This window comes from Lissotriton helveticus, chromosome 11, assembly GCF_964261635.1.
Source record: "Lissotriton helveticus chromosome 11, aLisHel1.1, whole genome shotgun sequence".
NCBI classification, from domain to species: domain Eukaryota; kingdom Metazoa; phylum Chordata; class Amphibia; order Caudata; family Salamandridae; genus Lissotriton; species Lissotriton helveticus.
Window position 1 is genome coordinate 159,204,696 of NC_136072.1, and position 19,931 is coordinate 159,224,626.

The 19,931-nt window shown below is 50.0% G+C and overlaps 1 protein-coding gene across 7 annotated transcripts in view; it reads right to left on the reverse strand.

Moving 5' to 3' along the window:
• LRRC34 (leucine rich repeat containing 34) overlaps window positions 1-19,931 on the reverse strand; it is a 431,531-nt gene that overhangs the window by 236,829 nt on the left and 174,771 nt on the right. For all 7 annotated transcript variants that reach the window (XM_078666059.1, XM_078666060.1, XM_078666064.1 and 4 more), the window contains 2 exons: window positions 15,126-15,179; window positions 14,180-14,248 (listed from right to left, as the gene is read on the reverse strand). In XM_078666059.1, coding sequence (XP_078522185.1) covers window positions 14,180-14,248; window positions 15,126-15,179 — 123 coding nt within the window. The remainder of the gene's footprint in view (window positions 1-14,179; window positions 14,249-15,125; window positions 15,180-19,931) is intronic.

Sequence of the window (19,931 nt, forward strand, 5' to 3'; positions counted from 1 at the left end):
GGTAATTTGGCACCTTCTAATAAGAATAGTGTGTCATAGACTGTGACACATTTGGCCAGTCCAGTATGCCTACTTCACATATATGAACAATATGATGTTGTGTTTTGTGTTTCCAATATACAGGAAAATGAATCTGTGATTACCTAAGCACATGAATACTGCACAAGTTGTGTAAGTACAGTTTGCCTTGTTTGTATTTGTCCTGACGAAAGCTCCATAGACCCGGCTGGGCCACAAGGAGCTGAAACATGTCGACTTTTAACTACCAATAGTATATGATAATCTAGTTACACGATTACCGGATATACCCTATTCTCTTAGCCAACAGTTCTCACCTTTTTGAATAAATTTGCCTGTGGTGTGCAAACTGTTTTTTTATCACTTCCCTCATTCTGACCTTGTGTTCCTTTCCATTGGGAGGTACCACTTCTGTTCTCTGGATACTTCTACACTTTCCAGAGGTGCCTCGGGTGAGGCTGGCATACTTTACCTTTGACCACCCAATGACTATGCCATGACGCTAGATGAGGGGCGGAAAAACAAATATACCGCATCGTCATAATCTTCAGCGTCTATGAGGGTTGTCAATTTGAACCAATGGTTCGTGTAGATACAAGTGTCCCTTTCTCATTTGATCAATAAAATGCATTGACAGCCATCCGAGCCCTGTGTAGATTTAGCTGAGATTCGGCAGAGACGTTCTAATCTTAGGGAAGGTAGGCGCAGGCCCCTGCCCGGCTCCTCTTCCCCCTCACGTAAAATGAGGTTACAATCCGGAGTTGGCGCTGGGCTGGGCCCCAAAGGAAGGTCTCCATGATGGACTAGGTTAATGAGGCGTTAAATCTTCACCTGCAGAGAGCGGGAGGGGCTCTGTCCTCGGAATGTTTTAAAAAAATATATATATATTATCACACTCCGCATTGTGAAGTGGCTGCTCAAGTGGGACATGGGAAGTGTTGGAAAAACAAACCCTGTTCGGGCATAAAGAGTGAGCGCTTCCTGCCCCCGCTCCCTGGGGGGCTGACGGCTCTTTGCAGCTCCCATTGCGGGGCCAGCGGGGAGCTGTGTGCAGGGAACGGGCCGCAGACCTCTGCGCCTGCCCGAGGCCACCCGGTGGCCATCAGGAGGGCGGGCCCTTAGTCACGTAGGGCTGCCCCCGACCCCCAGCTAATGGTTCCACCCCTCCTCAGGGCAGGTTGCCTGGTGGAGGTGGGCGGAGCTGTGACGCACGTCCGGGGCTGGCAGGGAGAGGGTATATCTCCCCCTCTGGCCGTTGTGGTGGCCTCTTTGCTGCTCCGGACGTTGCGACGAACACGTCGGGACACTCTTTTGGACACTCTTGTCGCCGGTGAGTGTCTTTCGGGCTGCCTTCGGGCATTACCCCCCCCTCCGCCTACTCCCTCCCTGCGGAGGTCCCGAGTCTGGCCAGGCGGCCCGCTTAGCGGCGGGCCGCTGGGGAGGTGGGGGTTTGCAGGCAGGTTTGCTGCCTTGTCGGGGCTCGCTGCCGACTCGCTTCGCATCTTTGTGTTCTGGGGGTCTTAGGGCGGCAACCCCTTTTCGTCCGTAATCCTCGGCCGGGGCCTTGTGTTTCCGGGTCAGGGTCCGGGCCGCGGTTGGGTCCGTGAGGCGCCGGCCCGCCTGGCTACCCTTGTTCCAAGTTGAGTCGCGTGCGGAGGAGGACGGGAGGGCCGCGCTTTGTGCCGGGTAAGTTTTGATCCCCCGCATCTCTGGCGCACACGAGGCGGCGAGTGGTGGTTCGGGGACTCGGGCGGAGGCCGCGTGGTCAAGCGCCGGGCCCCATGGTTCTGGTGGGTACGGTAGACCCCCCTCCCCCACCTGCTCCGCCCAAGACTCGATGCGGTCCCCCTTCCTCTTTGGCGCGTGATTCCATTTGAGAGAGTTGTAATCTGTTTCCTTGTTTACTACGTTGTAACGCAATTCATCCTCTGGTAACGGCGGTTGCACATTTCTGGCACGATAATTTTTACTTGAAAAATGCGCGATTCCAGTTGAGGGAGTTTTAATCTGTTTCTTTGTTTTCAACGTTGTAACGCACTACATCCTCTGGTTTCGGCGGATGCACAGTTCTGGCATGATAATGTTTACATGAAAATGCGCGATTCCATTTGAGGGAGTTTTTATCTGTTTCTTTGTTTACAACGTTGTAACGCACTACATCCTCTGGTAGCGGCGGATGCACATTCTGGCATGATTATGTTTTACATGTAAATGCGCGTTTCCGTGTGAGGGAGTTTTAAATTGTTTCGTTGTTTAAAACGTTGTAATGCACTATTTCTTCTGGTAACGGCGGATGCACGCTTCTGGCACGATAATGTTTTACATGAAAATACTCATATGCTTCGACGTTATAACTCACTTCAGTGTGTTCGCGCAGCGGATGCTCCGTCCTGGCGCCACAATGATATAGATGCAAATGCTCAAATGCTAGGCGGTATATGGTGCGCTAAATGTTTCGTGTTTTCAAGCATATAAAGGTTGGTGCGCGAAATGTTGCATTGTTCTCGCGGCGCACAGGGTGCCAGGCGCGCTAATGTTTCGTGTGTACATGCAGTCAGGTTGGTCATTTGTCATGTTGACGCTGTTTTCTGCGAAGGGCTAATCAAGCTGGTATTATCCTATGTGGCGCACAGGGTGCCAGGCGCGATTGGTTCCGTGGGTACATGCTTATAACGTTGGTATTATGTCTTTATAACGCTGTTTTCTGCGAGGGTTTAAGATAGCCTGCATTTGGCTATTTGGCGCACATGTGCTGAGCGCTCTGTTTTACACCGGGGGCTTGAAAAACAGTATATCGATTGTACATACATGTATAAGCTATGTATGTCACGTGCTAGGGGTATGTGCGCCCCAAAATAATTTTATCATACATTTGTTGTATGATGTCAATTTTCTTGTTGGTAAAGACTTACAGCAGCTCTTGCACTAAGTGGGAATCTTGCATTACCCCGCAATGTTTGTCAGGAACATCACACACGAATTTGTGCCAGTCCTTGCCTTTCGGAGCGCCTTGGCAGCCGTCGCAACACGTGGCGCGTGGGGGCTGGCAGAGTGTTTTAGGCATTTAGCGGGGTGGTACCGTGGTGGGGGCCCTTTCGTGCGCTAACGTGATGCTTTGCTCTTGCCAATCGTTTCAGGCCCTCCCTCTTGACGCGTTATTTGCAATGTCTGGCTTAGTGTCTTTGTTCGTATTGCCTGCGAAGACGCTTGGAGCTCACGCGGCACACCCAGGCCCCAGAGGGTTTTCATGTATGTGCCTCTCCGAGGAACTGCCACGTGGTCGCTCTAAGGATGGGTGATGCACACGCGGCACACCGACAGTTACACACTGGTAGAACAGTATACACCAGTCAGCCTGGTCCATGGGGTCGTCGCTTTCTTGGTGAGTTGCACCCAGGTGTTCTGCTACTTGGTCTGGCTCCACAGGGGAACAAATTAGGGTCGCCTGTGGTTTTGCGTCGCCTATAGCGCTGACGGTACCCCCGGGCGCCGGAGAGATACTCAATTGGATCACAACGTAGCAGGGGAACATTAAAAGTGTAGATACCTCTTGCAGAGGTTCCATTCATGAGGCTGGGTGCCTATGCGAGTAATCAACATCGGGAGGTAGCACTCGGTGCATGTCGGCTGAAGGTAGCACTCGGTGCATGTCGGCAGAATATGTGACGTGTGCAGGTTACCAGGTGGTAGTGTCCTTAGGCTCGATTCAAGCATGACCTCAGCTGTCACTTTGGAAGGAGGCGAGTTTCATCGTGGGTGCTCCGCACGCGCGGAGTCGTGCATTCGGGGGTATTTACTGGCTACGGTGCTCGACTTCGGACCTGTGTTCGAGTTTCGGTAATGTCGCATACATTTGTGCCCTGGGCTATTCACTTCTTCCCCTGGCCTATGCAACATAGCGGGTGCTACATGAACCATTCTGGGTTTGGATGCGGCTACCTCTATTTGTAATGTTAGGGACTCAGCACAGTTCGAAGCTGTTAACTCCATATCCCAGCCGTCCTTTGTTAGGCGCTAGGTATTCTTGTGTGTGATATTCTTACGCTTGTCTGGCCCGATTGTTTAGGGTTTTTGTTCGCGCTGTATGACTAGTGTTTTCTTGCCTCTTGGCCGCGTCACAGACAGGGTTCCTGGCCGAATCTATTCAGTAGTGTTTAGTGCGTGCTGGCTAACCTAGGGTGCGGCTGTAATAGTGGCTTCTTGTAGTAGTGTGTGCTTAGATGGCGCTGCATTATTAATGGTTCCTTCGCACGATCGCGTTCACATGCAGTGACCAGGTACCCACCGACCTTGCATGTGCCCTGGCTTGATAATGTATACTGCACATAAGCGCTCCTTCGCCTGGGACGCGCTCGTACTCCCGACGCGGGTGCCGGTACCAGGTTGCGAGCCTTGGGTCGCGTCCAATTAAGTGTTCGTAGACCAAGCGCGTTGCAAGCTGAGATTTCTGTCAATTCAGTCTGTGTGCTGAGTTTGCGCTTCTTTACCAGGGGACTTTGGCCAATTCGTTTTCCCTGCATGTGCCTGTTTAGGTAAATAATTACTGCCAATTAAGCGCTCCTTACTTGTGGGCTGAGCTCGCGCCCCTGTGGTATGTGCTAGCACCAGGTCTCGGGTCAAAAGCAGTGATAAGGAAGTAAGCTCCCTTCCCTCCCTCTAGCGCTTTGAGTCCCTCTGGGTGAGTAGTGCGCTATACAAATTGAAACTTGACTTGCCTCATTGCTTCCCTCTGTCTCACCAAGTAGGGCCAGGGGTCAGAATGGCTTCCAGCGTGGCGTTCATTATTGCTGTACCAGCACGCTCGCGTTTGCCGGTCACTGCCTGCTGATCACAGATATGATATTCACATCCCCGAGTATATCCTGGGTGCCTGAAGATAAATTAAGGTGTGATTCAGTCTGCTTATGGGTTGGAGTACCTGCAGTGAAGTGGGTAGTACACCAGGCCACCATCTAGTGTACTCAGCATAAGGCAGTTAATGAGTACGCGTGTCTGGGTGCCCCTGTGCAAGTCGCGTGATACCATTAACTCAAAACAAGATAGTGCGACTGTCTGAACTTATGTACGTAGAACACATCAGTGAGGAATAAGTGTGCCAAAGGTTATTTTCAGTAACTTTTCATGTATTTGGCGTCTTTTGGTCTGCTCCAATACTTTAGTGCTGGCATTCCATAGAATTATACGTCCAAGTGTACTAGGGGGGCCCCGAGCCACGTTGTGACTCCTTATGGCTGTGTGGAAAGTTATGGCACCAGAATAGCTTACATATTGCAGAACTGCTACTGTGCTTTGTCCTGTGGCGTGCCATTTTGGGGCCTTCACTTTTGGGTATTAGCGTACTGTACTGTCTGGCAAGGTAGTCCTGTAGGGAAGTCCGTTCTGGATGTGCAATAATTTGGATATTGAGCAAATGCTAGATTGAGCCAGTTTGGAATCACTCGTGGTGTGCTATGGGGAACCTCGAGCCGCGTTTTGTGACTCTGTTGGGTGTGGGAATTATATTGCCCCTGATTATTATACATATGACAGACTCCTGTGGCGCTCTTGGGGTGGGGCCCTCACTTTTGGATATCATCTGACTGCCCTGTCAGGGGATGGTTTTAGTATATGGGAGTCTACCTTGAAGTGCCAAAATTAGGATAGTAGCAAATCCTAGGTCTAGTCCTAAGCTATTAGGACTTGTAGAACCATGCACATATCATCCTGGGGCCTTACCAAGTGGTAGAGTTAGTCTTGCTTATGTACATTCCCGAGACCTGCACTGTTTTAACTTTCCTGGGAAGATAGGTCATTGACAATGATCAATCTGCTCGCGTCATACTGCTGTCGTCTGTCTGTTCTTCCTAGGCTCTGTTATCTGGAAGGCAGCCTTCCTGCTGCGCCTTCTGTTCTGGACCTCCCGGTAGTATGTAGGGTTTACAGCCTGCAGTGTCTATCAGTTCACGCTCTAGTGGAGCAACTGCAACCACTGCCTGAGCCTGGACTGCCAATTATACCTAGTGTAGTGGGCCCCCAGCAAACTCTCTAGATAGAAGGGCTCAGGAATTGAAGTAACAGCTGTACGAAGACACAGAATGTCTGAAAAAACTGGGGGTCGCTCAAAGGGGCGGGGCCAATATAATAAGGGTGTGACTTAAAAACATGTACGCAAACAATCTGTGCATGCATAGTGTGATGCCCGACTTGTTATTTGCGGTTTCTGTCATTGCATCCAGATATATGATTACAACAAGTAACAGCATACCTACAAGTCAGGTCTATTGGCTTTGTCAATGGTTGTAGTTGCATAAGAAAAATAAGCAGCAACTATAGGTTGTATATAATACTGAAAAAAGCTTCCACTTAAAGCCCGGTGACATCACAACAATATTGCTGCTCCTGAGTTTCAAAAGAGAAGGGAAATCAGAGAGAAAACGGCTATTTAAGTGTTTCCCTTCTGCAACCCTCACCTGGCATGACGCTATGCCGTAACTTCTCCACTAGTGAGAAGTGAGCAGTGTGAGCACGCGCACATGATGTGCCTGCTGTCACTGCAGTCTGGAAAAAGAAAGGACAGCCTGAGCCTGATAGCGACCCGTTTCGAGGTCTCCTTTAAACAAGCATTTGCAATGCAGTAGGTCCCCCATTTACACGTCTAAGCTATTGGCATTGTAACTGACATTGCCTTTTATTTATGTTTTAAAAAAATGAGTTTCCGCTGGTTTCCTTGTGCTCTTCCCTAGGTGAGAAGTTGGCCTGTGGTTTGTTAGCGCCAATTTTGGGGAGCACCTTGGTTCAGCTTTTAAATCCCTCCTGGCGGGGGTCGTAATGCAACTTTATATACAGTCTATTCTTGAGGTAGCAGGGTTGAGCTGCCGCCAGGTCTAGGGGGCATGTGATACCAGCTGTTTACCTGGGCTATCGTGTATATAAAGTGTAAGTCCACCTCGCAGTTATACTGAATTATGCGTGCGCACTGTATTATCCCTCGGTACTTCGCTTGAGTATAATGGCACTAACATTCTCTAAGCACAATTGCATTTGGAGAACTGCGCTTCGGCAGAAGTTATACGTTACGGGGGACCCCTCGAACCTGGGATAGTCGATATATTGGCTGTAGAGGGTTTGTCACGGGGGTTTATGCTCTATAGAGTCAGAGGGGCTTTTGGTCAGCAGGCATGTCATGATGCAGGTCGGGATCTTAAGTGTGCACTTGGTTCCAGTTCCTGCAACCCCTGGGTGGTGGTCGTAAGTCTCCCTTACAGACAAGCTATCTTAGTGGTAGCATGGCCTAAGCTGTTCCAGACTAAACCCTGAGGGCAGGTGGTGCCTGCTGTTAATACCTCTTATCTGTATTGGCACAAGCATGGGCATTGTCCTAGTTATATAGTATAGCCTTTATGCCTCTGTGCTCTTTGACTTTAGCAGCACAAGCGTTATCATAAGCACAATGTCCTATGTTATGCGGACAGCGGCGTGACAGCAGGTTGTAACTAAGCTGGGTGTAGCCTGCTGGCTCGTGTCGTAGGGTGTTTGAGTTTCACGGCTTGTGCTGGAACGTCTATTAATTGATACGAAGCGCCTCAGCAGAGGGGCCACTCCTCTTCACTTTGTCACCTCCTGGTAGTTTGACTACACGACCCGGGGTTGGTTACGATAATGTTGTAAACGAGTAAGACCCGGGGTAGCTGCAGATTAGTGGCAGAAGGGCCTGGGCTTCTTCTGGCATGTATTCATGTCAGGATCAGGTCTCTGGGGAGGCGCTAAGTTGTGCCAAGCAATTGTCAGGTCTAGGAGTAAAGCACAGCGCCATGAAGAAATCTTCCCATACGGAGGGGCGGGGTTTCTTCTAACTTGAAACAATTTATACAAAGTCTAAGGCTATTTTGAGGCGGATGGGGTTCATCTCACACTCTGGGCGTTGACCTATTCCTCCCCTATTTAAAAGAGGCTCTTCTGAGCAAAGGTTGCAGGTAAAGGTAGTAGCGTTGGTGGGGGGCCCGTGCGGCGGCGGGGACCATCGCACGGGCTGTGGCGGAGTTACAGGGCAATCCGGAAACAGAGAGGTGCAACACAGTACTTCAGCGGGCACATAGGGGTGCCAGAGCCTAACCTAGAACCTCATGGGAGGCTAGGAATCCGAGACGGCGCCCCAGTAGTCCTTCGGGCGGTTGTGGGCCTGTGCAACCGGGGGTCGCTTAGATACGCCCCGCAAGGGCCGTGAGTAGTTTATTACCATAATGATCAGCAGCTGGGTGGTTCGCCACTGTGCTGATTGGCTCATCAGGCGGGCAGGTGGCGAGAATGCGGCCTGCCCTTGGATTGCCCGTAAGATAACCCAACGTGATTACATAATGTTGTATGTAACAATAAACCTGCAGCAATTTTTCCCAATCTTAATACTTGTGTCTGCGTGTTATTTGCGGGATGTTTGTTATATGGGGGCGGGGGGTTCCTGTGGCCCTGAAGTGACTATGCGCCTGCCCGAGGCCACCCGGTGGCCATCAGGAGGGCGGGCCCTTAGTCACGTAGGGCTGCCCCCGACCCCCAGCTAATGGTTCCACCCCTCCTCAGAGCAGGTTGCCTGGTGGAGGTGGGCGGAGCTGTGACGCACGTCCGGGGCTGGCAGGGAGAGGGTATATCTCCCCCTCTGGCCGTTGTGGTGGCCTCTTTGCCGCTCCGGACGTTGCGACGAACACGTCGGGACACTCTTTCCCTCCCTACCTCTAACCCTGAGTGTCAGCTATGGGGGGGCTCCTGAGGGAGTTTTAATGTGTTTCCTTTTTCGTTGCAGGCGGAGTTACAGGGCAATCCGGAAACAGAGAGGTGCAACACAGTACTTCAGCGGGCACATAGGGGTGCCAGAGCCTAACCTAGAACCTCATGGGAGGCTAGGAATCCGAGACGGCGCCCCAGTAGTCCTTCGGGCGGTTGTGGGCCTGTGCAACCGGGGGTCGCTTAGATACGCCCCGCGTGAGTAGTTTATTACCATAATGATCAGCAGCTGGGTGGTTCGCCACTGTGCTGATTGGCTCATCAGGCGGGCAGGTGGCGAGAATGCGGCCTGCCCTTGGATTGCCCGTAAGATAACCCAACGTGATTACATAATGTTGTATGTAACAATAAACCTGCAGCAATTTTTCCCAATCTTAACACTTGTGTCTGCGTGTTATTTGCGGGATGTTTGTTATATGGGGGCGGGGGGTTCCTGTGGCCCTGAAGTGACTATGACCCCCGCCCCGTCACATCGAGGCCCCTAACCCTGCATTTAAGACCCGTCAGTAGCAAGAGCTCTGTTACTTGGCGATCTGCTCAGTAACTGTATAAAGGGCCCGCCGCTTACACGAAGGATATAGATACAATTATAAAGCACTGCTCAATCACAAAAGCCATTGAACTGAGTTTATCCACCAACCCTGGGCTGCCTGTGTACACTTGCGTTTTCAGAACTGCCTTCTCTTCCACGAAGGAGCTGGGATGTGTGCTCACAGCGGGTGCTGCTTTATCCGTAGACCCTGTGTTGAAACCCATAAGGGCCGGGTCGCCTGCTCGATACCCGCCACGCTGCAGAGTGGAGTCCCTTCTATGGATTCTGGAGCACAAGGGCAGCTCCGCCTCCAACCGCACAAAGTGCAGCTCATCAGCACTGCTTGCCACCGAGGCCAAGTACAAACCACTCTGGAGCCAGCACAATGCTCCTCAGAGATCGGGAACTCGTACTAATACTATGTACGGAGTTACAAATGCAGTGGAGAAAAAATGCACTCATTTACAGAATTAGAACATTCTCAGCTCTAAATATTCACAGCAATAGCATTGCTGCAGTAACTAATTTATCTGATGCCACTTGCCAGCATTGGCAAAGACAATTGGTGTGGCTTGTTTTAGGCGACTGTCACCCAACGCAAGGCTCGTCATTTGGAGGAATGCCCCCTCCCCTCCCCCCTCACACACAGACACTCACAGACACACACGCACACTTTCACACACACACTGACACACACACACACGCACACACTATCTCTCTCACACACACACCTGGAACGTCCCCCATGTTTCCACTGGTCCCGGGTCCGAGGCTGGTGTTTCCCGCGGGTCAGGCTGAGTCCAGTAGGGTTACTGTCCTTTCACCAGCAGGAGCAAGGGAAGGGAGCCCCGGGAGTGCCAGCCAGCACCATGCTGCTGTGACCTCAGGGGGGTCCAGGGCACGGGGTGCGGGACCAGCTTAGTTCTGTGTCCTCGGGTGCGGCGACCATCTGAACGCACTCAGATGAACCGGGGTTTCGCAGCAAAGTAGGGCGGGGCGAACACGACCCCACGGAACCCCCACTCAGTCTGTCCCCTGAAACGCCGACACGAGATAGCCACACAATTCACTTTCTCAGAGACTCGAGGCTAGTAGGAACGAGGGGCGCCCTTCGGGCTGAGGGCAGACGCAAGGGGGAGGGGGCAACGAGGTGGCTGCAAGGGGCATTCAGAGGGAGGTATGGCCAACACTACCGGTGGTCTCTGCTGTCCAGGAGAGCCTCTTTTAGAGAGTAAAACTCGCGACCAAAGCTCCCTCCGAGAGGGCAATTTGACCAGGGAGTGATAAACTTTACAGATCTGTAAAAAGGTGGGATCCGAGAATGGGGGGGGGAGGGGGGCAGTCCCCCGGCATCTTTCTGACAGTGCTGGGGGTGAGAAGGAGTTGTGCTTCAAAGCTTCGATCACGCAGTTTTTGTGATGGGGTGCCTCCCTCAACAGGCATCCAGCTGCTGCTGGCCTCTACTACCGCCCCGCAGCTGATGAAAGTGAAAGCAGAGTTTAAAGGGCTCCAACCTGCCCAGATACCGGTGACGCAGCTGTGACAAGTGGGGGTGCACCAGCGCTCAATCGTGGGGGCCCGCCCGTCCAGGGGGCGCCTGGTAGTGGGTGCAGACTCCCAGCCTCTGCGTACAGCGCCCCGACGATTAATGCCCCCGGCCGCGAGCTTGGAAGCAGAGCTTCGGGGCCCCTCACTTACTTTCACAAACAAAGGAAGCACTGGATAACTGATCGGCACCTTCACTTACTTTCACAAATTAAGCACCACATAACTGATCACATCAATCATCATACTTATTTTATTTATTTAGTACATTTTGTACAAAGCGCGGGCATTGCCCGAAGGTATCAGAGCGCTGTTCAATAGAGCCAGTTACGTTACAAGAAAAAAGTGGTACATAATAGAACAAAAGATAAACAGGAGACTTAAAAGGAAGGTGTACACAAACTGTCCTTACACTGTACAGGGCGCGGTGCATTCGCGCTGTACCTGGATAAATGATTGCATCATTAGACTATCGCGGCACTGTAAGCTTACCACTGATGACATCATCACACCTTCAATCACTCGGCGCTTTGACCTTACCACTGATGACAAAGGCCACACCTCTTGGAAAGGATTCCTACTTACGCTTCTAACGCCCTGCCCCTTTTAGATATCCCCCACGCCCATTAAAGCCCTGTGTACAATATAGTTTATTTAGTGCAATTTGCCGACTGAAACACACACACGATGTAAATCTGCAGTTTTTGGTATGCACAGCGCTCTATATCGCAGGAAGTATTTCCAATGTATTAACGTATTTAGGGACTGAGACTCAGGGAGGAAAGTGAATTTACTAGGATCACACATTTTGTCAATTCAGCTATCAGACCAAATCAAACCCCACTACAGCATCCCCCCCACACACACACACACACTATTGCTGCGTGGAATGTCATTACCAATCTGTACACCTTGTTATTTTTGTTCTGAGTGTGTGTGAACGATGTTTCTGAGTAGTGCTCGGGAGAACGGAGCGTAATGGTGGTGTGGCAGCTCGCCGTCAAGTCTAGGGTTAATAGGATGAGAAAGAAACCTCCCCCGCCAAAGATGTTAATCCTTTACTCGCGCAACCCACAGAGCAAGTTTTGTTTCTGTAGACACAGCAGAGCTTCAGCCCATACTTATCTCCCCACCGGCCAGTCTGCCACAAAGGGATCACAATTCCACTCGGGTGATGTAATAAAAAACAAGATTTGCAGTGCTGAAGGTCGGGCGGATCAGGTTACGCTGCTCTCTGGAGGCCGTGGCTTGCCTGCTTGGAAACGGACATCCCGGCGGCCCTTGAACGAACCAGCACGTACATATCGTTTGCTTTCACTTGTAACACTCCGTCCTATTAGCGTTTGAAGAAAGTACTCTTACCATCAATCTTTATTAACAAGCATCGTGGAACAGATGCAAGTTACAATGCGATTTCTGGACGATTTCTTCCGGCGGGCGGCGATCGGGGGGAAATGAGTAAAAGCCTACCTCCGAATGACGCAGAGAAAAGGGACGGGACTTAAAAAAAGACCCAGAAACGCCCCCGAATCGCGTCGTGACGGGGAAAAGAGTAACGGACACCCATCTCTTCCAATGGCTAGCCTCCATTTATGGAGCTAGCCAATGAAAGAGAAGGCGGGACCAAAGCCCCACACTGTAGGATCATAAGATTTCGCTCTGCGCGAGCACTGCTGCGCAGTGCTACGGCCAGGGCGAAACCTAAAAACTACTGAACCTCGAAATTAGACATTGGTAAGATATGCTACTCTTGGCCTTGTTTGCTATAAGTAGCAAAGGCCAGAGGAGTCCAGAATATTCACCATTTGAACTCGTATACGGATGCCAACCTAGGTCTTTGTTACTCATGGTGAAGGGAAAATGGCGGGCACAACACTAAACCTTTGCCCGAGTATGTTGCAAGGCTACAGACACATCTAGGTCCGATATAGAGCATGGTGAAAACCCGGAATAGGCCCAAATCCAATAAAAAGGACAATATGACAAAAAAGCCAAGAAAAGGGAGTTTGGTGTGGGAGACCAAGTTTTGATTAGGATGCCATCATCAGATCATAAACAACTGGGTCAATGGCAGGGACCTCACAAAGTGTTAGCTAAAGTGACTCAGTCACCTACCAAATTGAACTAGATTCCTGTAGAGGAACCGCCCAAATATACCATAACTATCTCCTCAATAAACGAGAAGGCCCTGTACCAGTGCTGACAGGAGTAGGAGTTTAAAACAAACCTCTCTTCCTAAATAGTATAGATCCAGATTTAACCCCCTCCCTTAGACAAGATTTGATAAAGCACATGAAACCTTATACCGAGGCCCTCTCAAATAACCCAAGTAGGGACATCGCAGTTAAAATGCTATGTACACCCCCGCCCCCCTCACTGCCCGGGAAAATGGTAAGACTAAAACCATACCATATACCATAAGCTCGTAGAGAAGTTGTAAAAACAGAAGAACAACAAATGTTACAGATAGGGGTTACTAAGCCTTCCACCACTGAAATGAGTTCCCCAATTGTGCAGGCAGTCTTGGACACCTTGAACTCCTATGGGTTATAAGTTGATCCTAAGAAACATTTATTGGCTGATGAGTCAGTCTGTTAAATATCTGGGATATTTTCTGGGAGGTGGACACATAAGGCCACAAACTGAAAAGGTTGTGGCCATTTTAAAGATTCCTGTGCCTAAAACAAATTAGAGAATTGCTAGCCTTTTTTGGCCTACTAGTTTACTATAAGCGTTTCATATCTCGGTTTTCACAAGTGGCTACCCCTTGACTGAGATTCTAAAAAAATCCAGCAAGACAGAAGCAGACTTAAGATAACCTCACCTAATCTAAACAATGCTTTTAATTCCCTCAAACAGGCATTGTTTTTTAACCAGTTCCCACCAGCCCCAACTATGTCAAACATTTTATAGTTCAAACTGATGCTTCAGTACTGCTGGAGCTGGTACTATTCCAACAGTATGAACACGAGAAGAACACCCTATAACCTATTTCAGTAGGAAACACTTCCCCAGGGAAGGACAGTATCCAGCTATTGAAATAGAAGCTTTGGCCATTAACTGGGCCATTAACACATTACAATATTATTTAGAGGGCAGCAAGCTTATACTCTTTACTGGCCCTGCCCTGTTAGAATGGATGACACAAAATAAAAGTAAAAACGATTGTGTCCTTAGAAGGTTTTTGGCCTTTCAACTATTTTGCTTTCAAACCCTCCATCGTAAGAGCACTTAGCAGAAAACCAATGCGCATTACATATCCCAATATCCCCATGAGAGTTTTCTTGGTACCAAGAAAGTAAGGAAATGAAGATCTGAGGATTAACATACCTGGGGATCCTCTCCTGCTGGTTATCTGCCTTGCTGTCCTCTCGCTGTAGTTCCTCTGTGCTGTAAGACCTGGGAAAAGAAAGAAAGGAAAGTTAAAGAGACCGAGGAATCAATAAAACAGACTTTTTTCTTTAAACAGACCCACTGAGCTAACCAATAGAAAGGCGACTGCGGAAAGAAAATAGAGGCGCAAACCCTGGAAAAGGGGAGAAGAAACACAGCTGCGAGATCCTGGGAGGACAGAACTAAATTGAGGAAGGAAGATTACCCGGAATTATCCTGCCAAGTGGAAGGAGTGCCCACCTCAAAGGGAGACCGCTGAGGAAGCCACCGACCCAGCGAATCTTGATGGACCCAGTCTGGAGGAGGAGGACGTTGAGTTGGGCTCGGAGGAATGGTGGATTTCCCCAGAGGATGCTGACAAGCCCCCACAACTCTAGAGAGTTGCGGCAGAGCAGGTGAGTACCTGGGCCAAATTTTGAACTTATTGAGAGGGAGGAGGAGGGAGTGGGAAGGATACAAGACACAGGCGGTGTTGGTCGAGGGTGTATTAGCATTGTGTAAGCTTAAAAAAGTTAAAAATCTGAATCCAAAAGGAAATGCCTAAATATAAATAAACATACGTACACAATAAGGACTACAAGTCCCAAAGTGCTCTGGGTAGAACAATATAAAGAAAAAGGAGATTGAAATCCCTATTGTTTCCTCACCAGAAGGGATTAAGACAAATACCGGAAAAGGGATATTACATTGAAAAACGCAATGATTAGACTTTCCTGAATAGTCCCAAGAGGGCGCTTCGAATCTTTTATGTCTAATGAATGGCAGATCAGTCACACAATAACCTTTGGTTGCCTTCACTGGTACATTACTTGTTTTCCTACCTAACCACCAAATGTGTTGGTGATGGAGACTTCTAGGTATTATCTCTGGAATAGTTACTTACTGCTCGTTTCTTTTTTCTGCCGAGAATCTTGGTAAGACAGCTACAGCAGAAGATCTAGAAGGAGAAAAGGAGAAGACAGAAAATCAATACTTTAAGAGATTTTCATTAACATTTACATATATCAACATTGCAATACTTTTAATATAAGACAAAATTGAGAAACAAATTATAAATCTTCGCCTTTACATCCGGTCCATTCTTCCAAAAGTACCTAAAGTGGTGTTAGAAGGGCGTGGCCCGCAGCATGGCGTACTAGACGCGTCCGTCCAGAGCACCGATGGCCAACAAGTGATCCTGAGCTTATCCTATGCTCATCTACACGATCCTGAGCTGAAACTTACGGGCAAAGTGCAGGAAGTCAAGTTCCGTGCCCTAGCTGGGCCGTACTGCCAAAGATTGCTCCATAACTGCGAGAAATATGAAGAAAAGCAGAGCCCGGGTCGCAGACAAAATGGCACCGGCCCGATCAGAGCAGTAAAAAAGGCACCTTCTGGGAGCTGTGGACAGCATCCGGGTTTGAAACTGTGAGAGCGGTGAGGAGCAAGCGCCGGTGGGGCTCCATCGGCCTCTCCCATCCTCCCCCCGTCCTTTGGCTCTTTCTGCTCCCTTCGCCCGCCTCCGCTACGTGCTGGGGCCGCTGTGACGCGGTGTCGAGCGGCGGGACTGACGGTGGCACCATGGTGCGAAATCCTGCTTAGGAGGTCAGGAACAGGTGCTCGGGCCCATGAAACACCATCGGCACCGGTGGTGGTATCCCTGGCGGGACGGTGACAGAGGGGCGGCGGAGGAGGGCCCGGCCACACCCCCAGTGAACGCTGCGGCCTCCGGGGAACTGCCGACCCCGTTGGGAGAGAATTCAACAGGCAAGGGACATTGGAGGAGGGCCGGCACATCGGAAGCACCCCAGAGTCAAAGAGCAACCAGCGATCGGCAGAGAATCCGGCCGCTCCAGGGCAGGTGACGCCACGGAGAGGGATCCTAACCGGTGAAGATCAAAGAGGCCGACTGAGAGGGGACAGACCAGTGATCACGGTGGAGACGGGCACGGTGAGCTGTTGCATGGAGTGCGATAGGCATAAAACAGAGACCATAGCTCAGGGGTATGGCGTTGACCCCCCCCCCCGCCCTGCTGTTAGACTCAGTAAGTAGGATGTGAACCTGTGACAGAGAGGGCACATGGAATGACGCGGGACCCGCCAGTGTGGCACAAGGCATGCAAATGGGCCACACCCAAACACAGTGGTATGCAGTGAGTCATCAAAAACAGCAGGGATATACGGGATAACGCAGACGACGGGCCCCACCGGCCTGGACATATGAAATCCTACGACATAGAGAGGGGGTGGCAGGTGAACCCCGATGAGGGGGACCTCCGCAAAGGTGATACTGGCACAAGACGGAGTGGTGAGCGGGCCATAAGAGAGACTACTGGTTGGCGGACCCCATCCCCCACTATTGACAGCGTGGGTGAGACTTGTGAACACACCCGGTGGGGGACAACCTTTGAAAAACACCATCACTGAGTGGTCAAAAGGAGGACAGCCTGCAGACGGGGACTAGAGGCGGTGTGCCCCGTGGTATTACTGACACTGCATTCGCACTGCCCGCACAGGTGGCGGCCACAGATGGCGCTGGATAAGGACCCCAAACCGCAGAGGCAGGGGAAGATGGACAAATTTGCTAAGCTGCTGCCAGTGGCAGACCCCCCTCCTTCCGGGTCTGTGGACGCCCCTGACAATAATGTTCTCCTTCAAGTGATCCAGTCCTCCAGAGAGGTATTAGAAGGCAAAATTGACAAGATCAAAATTGACGTGGATCTGCTCTATCAGGACCTGCGGAAGGTGGCAGAGAAGGTAACACAAGCTGAGCACTGTATATCGGAGGTTGAGGATACCAACCATGTCCTCCGGGGTGAGGTCACAGCCTTGTCGGTGGCCATGAAAGATGTGCTCTGGAGGGTCGACGATGCAGAAAATCTGGCTCAAAGAAACAATCTTCGCTTTCTTGGATTTCCAGAGGCCATCAAAGGAACGGATGTGGGGCCTACCTGCGTAAGTGGTTGCTGGAATCCTTCCCTAATGCGCGCTTTTCGCAGTGTTTCATAATTAAGAGAGCGCACAGAATACCGGGGGCCCAGCCGCCAGCGGGAGCCTCCCCACATCCATTGATTGTGAAGTTCCTTAATTAACAAGACAAAGACCTCATCCTCAGAGAGTTTAGGCAAAAAGGGGATATTCGGATGGACAATACAAAGATCATGGTGTTTCCGGACTAATCCCGAGCGGTACAGAAGCAACGCAAAACGTTAGATTCCGTAAAAGACAAGCTATGGCAGATGCAAATCCTGTACATGCTCCTATTCTCTGACAAACTTAAAGTGATCGAACAAGCAAAGACATTGTTCTTCAACACTCCAGAAGAGGACTGGCACTGGCTGGAGGAGCGCCCCGTGCCGAGAGCGGCTGGAGGCTTAACAGCACTCTCTGGGAAGGCCTCATCAGGAAACAGTAACAAACCCAAACCACAGCGAATTAAGGAAAGGAACAGAGAGACTACACAAAATGGGACACTTAGAGCGTTGCCATATTACAGTAGGAGAGTCACAGGATCCATGCTTTGAGCGTCAGACTCGGAAAGCTTACATCGCACAGAAAGACCAAGAGGGCCCCCGCAGACCGGGGATATGACTCGGCAACGCTCAGCGGACTGCACTGAGCAAGACCTCAGAGGGAGAGCATCCTTTGTTGCACAATATCAATCTCCTGGAAAATCAGGTAGAGGCGGTCATGGAGAACGACATGGACACTTAGAACCAACAGACTAGCCAAAGAATGAGGAGCAGTAATTGGCCTGGAGGACAGCGGACAGACGGAGAAACTCGCACGCCACCCCGCGTGTTCTCTTTCCTTAATTGTATTTGACGTCTTTGTTCTCAATTCCTTGGTGTACGACTTCCCTTTCCCCTCCCGTCCCTCCCCCTCCTCCCTTTCTTTTGTTGCTTTCTTCCTTTTATTTTAGGTTGGACATATTGAACCATTTCATTTGATGCAGGGATTTCCTGCCCAGTAGCTAGTGCCTGATATCAACAGCGTGCAGGCCCCCCTACGGGACAGCCTACTTAAGGCCAACAGGTTTGAGTGAGCAGGTCCTGGAAGGGCAGGGAACAGTTTGAGAGGGCGAGTTTGGGTGGGTGGGCGACAGACCTCTCTAGTCCACACACAACACAGTTGGTCCTGTTGACCCAAGGAGTAGTCAGTTGGATAATGGGGGAGTATGGGGGGGCAGGGTGGGGGGGTGGGGGATGGGGTTCTTACACTATTATGTGGCAAAATTGTAGGATGGCAGGCATCATGAGAACTAAGAAACACCAGCAGTGGGGCGGTGTATGCGGTCTCGATAGAGGGACAGACACACTACATCACTGGGATGGCTACACCTAACTTAGGGACGTACACGGTCCTCTCCTGGAATGTAAACAGGATGGGAAATAAAATCAAGAGGGGGCTGGTGGCAGCATACTTCAAACGACTAAAACCAGATGTCATCCTATTGCAAGAGACACACTTAAAGGGCACTCTCTGTGGGTTTGTAGTCCGAGGGGCATACAAGACACTAGCACACGCCGGGTTCTCCACGGGGGCAAGAGGTGTGACAATACTAATTAGGAAAAACCCGCCTTTCAGAATTGAACGCATATGGATGGACCCCAGTGGTACCTATGTCGCATTTAAGGGGGTGTGGGAAAGACGAAACATTACCCTCATTAGTGTATATAACCCCCAGGCTACAAAAACAAACAATAGAGAAACTAGCGGCAGTCCTGCTGGAAGCAAAATCCGAAACGCACATTATTGGGGAGACTTTAATGACGTAATGGATCCCACACTGGATCGTACAACTGTCACTAAGGGAGGCCCCAAAGAGACGCCACTCAAACGGTTCACCGACACAATGGCGCTTACAGACATATGGCGCAGACAGACATATGGCGCAGACAGCACTCCCAGACCACAGCCTACTCTTTTTACTCAGGTGCTCACAAAGCCTCATCATCATCAAGTCTCTTTATTCGGATTTACAAGAAAAATCCATAAAAGTACAATCTGCAAAAACAATTCAACATATTCAAAATTACAGTTAACCAAGTGCAAAGATGTTTATACAGTGCATATGAGTACAGATAACAAATCATATATTTCCATTATCTGGGGTACAAAGGGAGAACAATAATCATAAAAGAGTACAACTAAATCAGGGGTCTACAAACATTTAAAATACTTTAAAAAAACGCTTATGCGGAGTAACAGTTTCTAATTTTAGGCGGATGAGATGGGACTGATTCAAAAAGAGTGTTCTGAGCAATTTAGTAATTACAAGACATTAAACTATTGTACGATAGTTTGGGAAAATTGAAAGCCACTGGAGCACTGCTACCATTACTTAAATGGGATCCTCTACCCACTTGGTTGTTGACAATGCCCCGGGAACTAGAGGAATGCATGTAGGACATATTAGGGTAAAAATCATGTAGATTCCAGGTAGAGATGGGTCCATCGCCATTATGAGATGGCCATGTCTGTATATATGGTACAATGTGTCTGCTCCTAAATCGAATCAGGATCAAATCGCCCAAGATGTCTTTTCTTTGGGGTCCAAGCCATCCAACCCTCCGAACACTTATTATATGGCCATCAAGGTGTTTGGGCAGGGGTCTGTTTTTAGTTAACCAAAACTTGACCTTGTTCATAAGTTCATATTGTCTCTCAACTTTGCCTTTTGTTAGCTCAGGGACACCCGAGAGAACAA